The sequence below is a fragment of the Limulus polyphemus genome, unplaced genomic scaffold (assembly GCF_000517525.1).
Source record: "Limulus polyphemus unplaced genomic scaffold, Limulus_polyphemus-2.1.2 Scaffold992, whole genome shotgun sequence".
NCBI classification, from domain to species: Eukaryota; Metazoa; Arthropoda; class Merostomata; order Xiphosura; family Limulidae; genus Limulus; species Limulus polyphemus.
Window position 1 is genome coordinate 127,229 of NW_013666602.1, and position 5,092 is coordinate 132,320.

At 28.8% G+C, this 5,092-nt stretch overlaps 1 protein-coding gene across 1 annotated transcript in view; it reads left to right on the forward strand.

Moving 5' to 3' along the window:
* LOC106461581 (vacuolar protein sorting-associated protein 13C-like) overlaps positions 1-5,092 on the forward strand; it is a 219,273-nt gene that overhangs the window by 115,890 nt on the left and 98,291 nt on the right. Inside the window, exon 17 of the mRNA XM_022388591.1 lies at positions 807-1,023. Coding sequence (XP_022244299.1) covers positions 807-1,023 — 217 coding nt within the window. The remainder of the gene's footprint in view (positions 1-806; positions 1,024-5,092) is intronic.

Here is a 5,092-nt window from a genome sequence, read left to right on the forward strand (position 1 = left end):
TATTTATCTACATGTTCTTTCACGCTATAGTTTTGCTGCTCTAAATCAGCTGTCTTTAATCTGAAGGACTAAAAATGGTCCACTTGTACTCTTAGGTGAAGCTGTAGTAAAAATGTTAGACTGATAACACATGTGACTTTTTGCTTAGACTTGCTCAAAATTTTTGTTAAATTTTAGCAGTTTTTGTTGAATAATTTTGCACATATGACTTATATTTACATCAAATGAGACTCCTCATTGTAGGTTTTAAAGATATATCAGTGTACCAAACTTGAAAAAAAATCTATAAAAGTTAAGAGTGTTATTCTATCAAGTAAAGTTTCCATGTGCCTTGATTAATTTATCATTTTCATATTTGATTGTTCATTTTTTGTTTAAATATTTATTCATTTATTTTGCTAATTATTTAGGTTTATGCAAAGAATGAAGAGTTAAAATACAGCTTCGTTACAAGCGCATTTGGATTTGATTGATCCAAATATGTTAGAAACAGTTATTACTAACTTTAACAAAAATGCTATTGTAATACAAGTGTTGAAGATGTTGGTGGCTATTTTGATTTGCAATTTTGATGATCAAAGAGTTAAAAATACAGCTTTATAACAAGTGTATTTGGATTCAGCAGACCCAAGTTATGTTAAAAATAGTTGTTATAGATTTTGAACAGAAAATTGGACTTTTTGGACTCTTATAGATTGTTGATTCTCAATTTCCCAACTAGTTTGAGCTCCTATGAAGGTTATGATGTATAAGTTAAATTGTAGAAAAAGTACATATTATTATGGTACTTACTATTTATCATTCAGTTGTTTAGGGAAAGAAGTCAACCTATTGTTTGTCGACATGAAAGTAATGAAAAAGCTGTACTTGTTGATGTTGTTGATGGAGACCAGGTCTCAGTTTTGTCTAAAGCACTCACAGAGTCGAGCTCTTCAGAAGAAGAAGTGGACAATGAAAGTGAAATGACTATAATAAAAAAGCAACATACGAGACCTAAGAGAATGGCAAGTCAAAAGTCACATGGTATGCCTTTTTGATATTCTGAAGCCTTTTCATATTATGTATTTTTTAATATTCATTTGAACATACAGCTTAATTTTTTGTGAATAGAATAGAAAAACAGTATATTCTGTAGATGAAGAAAAATTAATCTATATCTACAAGAGCAATGGAAAATTCCTTCAGATCTGACTTTGAAGAAGATACATTTGCTAAGAACTGAGGAAATAGAAACATGTTCATTTAAAAATGTGAATCTGTTCCTTTCATAACTTGATTTTCATGCTCTTGATATGGAAGAATAAATCGATTATTTGAGTTGAAATATTCTGTCTAAATTAAATCAAAAACAAACATGGAGACTACCAAAAAATATATGTTGTTATTTGATAAGTTTATTTTTTTATGGAATAATCTAATTCTATTCAATTTTTCCTTAAGACATACAGCTACAGATTGATACATGTTCACTCGTTTAAAAAAGTATTTCACAAAAAACTGAGTTATATATATGTGTGTGTGTGTGGCTCCTACTACATAATATTTTCATGCATATGCAATAATTAACAATGCAAAGTAGATTAATTTTCAGGATTTATTTTGAGGCACTCTCATATTTAAAAACCTAAGAAGCTATCCCTTAGCTGTGAAACACAAATTACTTATCATTGTTTAAGTAGTTATATAAATATTATGAATATTTTTATATATATGTTATCATTGATTCATAAAACATGATTTTCTGATAAGCAAGTAAATGGTGAAGTATCACTATCATCATTTCACTGTATAGAATTTTCTTTAGGATAAAAGTGATGCCTATATATTCATTGCATATAAATGGTGGTATATTGTAAGGCTACATATGTGTTGCCAAGCAACAACTACTGTTTAAAGTGTGGAGAGCCATCACTAAGCTTGTAAGTTATAAACCATGTTAATATTATAGTTTTAAATGCTAAAAGCCCATGAAGCAAAAAAAACAATGTGCCTAATAATAGGGATAGAATTCATACTAGACTTAAATGTGTTTTTTACATTCCTCTAAATTATTCCATCATGGGTTTCATAATAGAGGTGTGTTAAATAGCATTTTAAATCTATTTTATGTTTCCACATTTCAATGTCTAGAAGGTCTTTCATTCAATACCAGTACTTATCAGTTCAGCTGGACATGTTGTCTGTAAAAGTCTGTTCCAAATGCTGTTTTATATGTAGTACAAAAAACTTTTGTGATACAGCTTTCAATGCCAAAAGCCAGGAGAAACTAATAGTGATAAAAAGCATACAAGACTACACATTAGTTTTTCTACATTCCTCTTACTCAATCCATTGAGAATTTGAGGTTAGAGGCAAATGTGATGTGTTGCAGATGAAAATAAATTTAACACAATACAGAAATGAACAATTGTAGTATAGTATACTATATAATGCATCAAATTAATCTATATGCTGTATTGAGTTAATTTGATGCATTATGTAGTTTTAGCAAAACAGCAAGTAAACATCCTTTGAATCTCAAAAGAAATTATTTACAGTAGCAATGTAAATCATGACTTTCCTTTTTTTGCCTGATTCAATTCTGTTTTTTTTTACATTAGTCTTGTAAATTCACACATTTACATTTGCGTAATCTTTATATTTATATTAATAGAAGCTGTGAGATAACTATAAAAGTTCCATTTCAGCATATAAATATACAAGACTGTAGTCATACAAGAAACTTTTCTGTAAAAATATAGCTTCCATGTCATTATTGTAAAGTTTCACTATAGGCAAAAAATTTATATATTTGGTTTGATTATGTAACTGAACAATAATCTCAACATTTTGTAAACATTAATTTTATATAAAACATATTAATATTGAAACTTCAGATTAAAATGCTGTTTAATGTAGTAAGAATATTGAATTTTGAAAGTTCAGATAACTGTTTACAGAAGCTTATTCTTTAGCAACAAGCAGGTACAACAGATCTTTTGATATCCTGGATTTTCATAGTTATTTGTCTTTACTGAAATGAATGACAAATTACCTTTTGATACACCTGAAGAGAAAATAATTTTTTAAATTTTGAGGTTAATCGCAAATCATCATGAATAGTGATCCAAAGGAATATTAATATACACTTTAGTGTGCATCATGTTTAAGTTCAGTTCCAGTTTGTTTTCTGTTATTTCAATAAACCATTTGTAGAAGCATCCACTTAATTTTATGTATAATAAATACCTATACCATAATGCAATTATCTTTTTATTTGTGGTAAAAAAGAGAATGAATTTTCTGTCAGTTCTGAATGATCATTTCTTAAACCTGGCTATTGGATAAATGTATATTTGTTATCTTCACTTTAACGTGACTGCCAGACATATGGACATCTTGGTTTTCAATATAATCTAACTGTCAGACAAATATACATTTGTGTTATTCAGTTATTAACCCTATTACTATGGGTCAATGAGAGAAGAGATAATTGTTTACTTTACTTCTTTATTTTCTGTTCTGTGTTTTAAGAATAATAAGTTTAAGAACTTATTTGTAAATAGTAATAATGTCTTATAACAGAAATGTGAGTGCATTTTACAAAATTCTAGTTCACTAAAACATAGCCTAATACAGGTCACTTTGTAAAGGCCAGTTTTATATTCGTGGATATGGTAACATGAGTGCATGTGTGCTGCATCATTGCAACTTCTAAATGTAAGCCAGGCATGGCTGGAAGGTCAATATAATAAAAATAATATGTATAATGTTATGAGATTTAAGTTATTTAGACTAAACATTTGTGTTATGATTTATAGTCATTCTACAACAAAAACTACCCTGTATAGCTAAGGTAGATAAAATAACAGACAAAATATAAAATTTTACTGAAAACAAATGTTTGAAATGTATATAGGAGGTTTTAGAGAATACACAAATAATATTTGAAATTTTTGGGATGGAGAATAGTTTTTAATCATACGTGAAAAACACTTCATACTCAGACTATTAAAGAAACAGACTTGATATTTTCACAAACAAATCTTTAGTAAAAATCACTTTGATTTTCTGTGTGCAAAATACTTGTAATCATTACTAAAAGTCTATCTATTTTTATAAAGATACATAAATAGCATTAAAAAGTTACAGTATAAATACTTAACATGGGCAGATGTGTATACGAACTTGTCTATTTTATACCGAGCATGTCGCAAAAGGGTTAACCTGACAGGCAAATGTTCATCCTTATCCTTCAAATAAGATTGCTAAAATGCAAATTTTACCAGTATTTTTCATTATGATTTAGCTGTCAGGTAAATTTACATCAGTATTCTTCATTCTAACAAGGCTTTCAGACAAATATACATTGGTAGTTTCAACTTAGACTAACTGTCAAATAGCAGTACATTTATATTCATCACTTTAATGTCACTGTTAAACAAATGTGTATGTGTGTTGTTTATTGAATATGATTATCAGACAAATGTACATCTTTCATACAAATGTATGTTGATATGATTAACTTTATTGGGCTGTCAGCGAAATGTGACATTGAGTTCTTCACTTTAATTGGCTTTCAAGGCAAATGCACATCTGTTGTTTTCAATTTGTTTGTGCTTGCAAGAAAAAGTACTTCACTGCCTTCATTTCAATATGTGGAACCAATCATGGCATAGTAGTTATTATGTATTAATTGTTAATCCAAGGGTTCATGATTCATACCTTTTAACCACAGAAATTTATCCTGCACTTCAGGCTATAGGTGCACAATAAGAGTGACAGTCAAATCCCAATATTCTGACAGATAAGAGTAATCCATGAGTTGACAGTGAGTGCTGTTGACTCACTACCATCTCTCAGTTCCAAATTAGAAATAGCTATATGCATATAGTCTTTTGTGTAGCTTTGCACAAAAATTCTGAAACAATTAAATTAATTTTCCTTTAAGACAAATATATATTGTTATGTCTCCGTTCGTTAGTTGATTTTCTACGATACAAGTCCTTTCTTTATAAAACTTGTTTATTCTTCCTCAATACAACTTTGTAATGTACTTCATTTTCACAGTTACACACACTATAGTTCACAACAATTCACTCACTTTCTATCG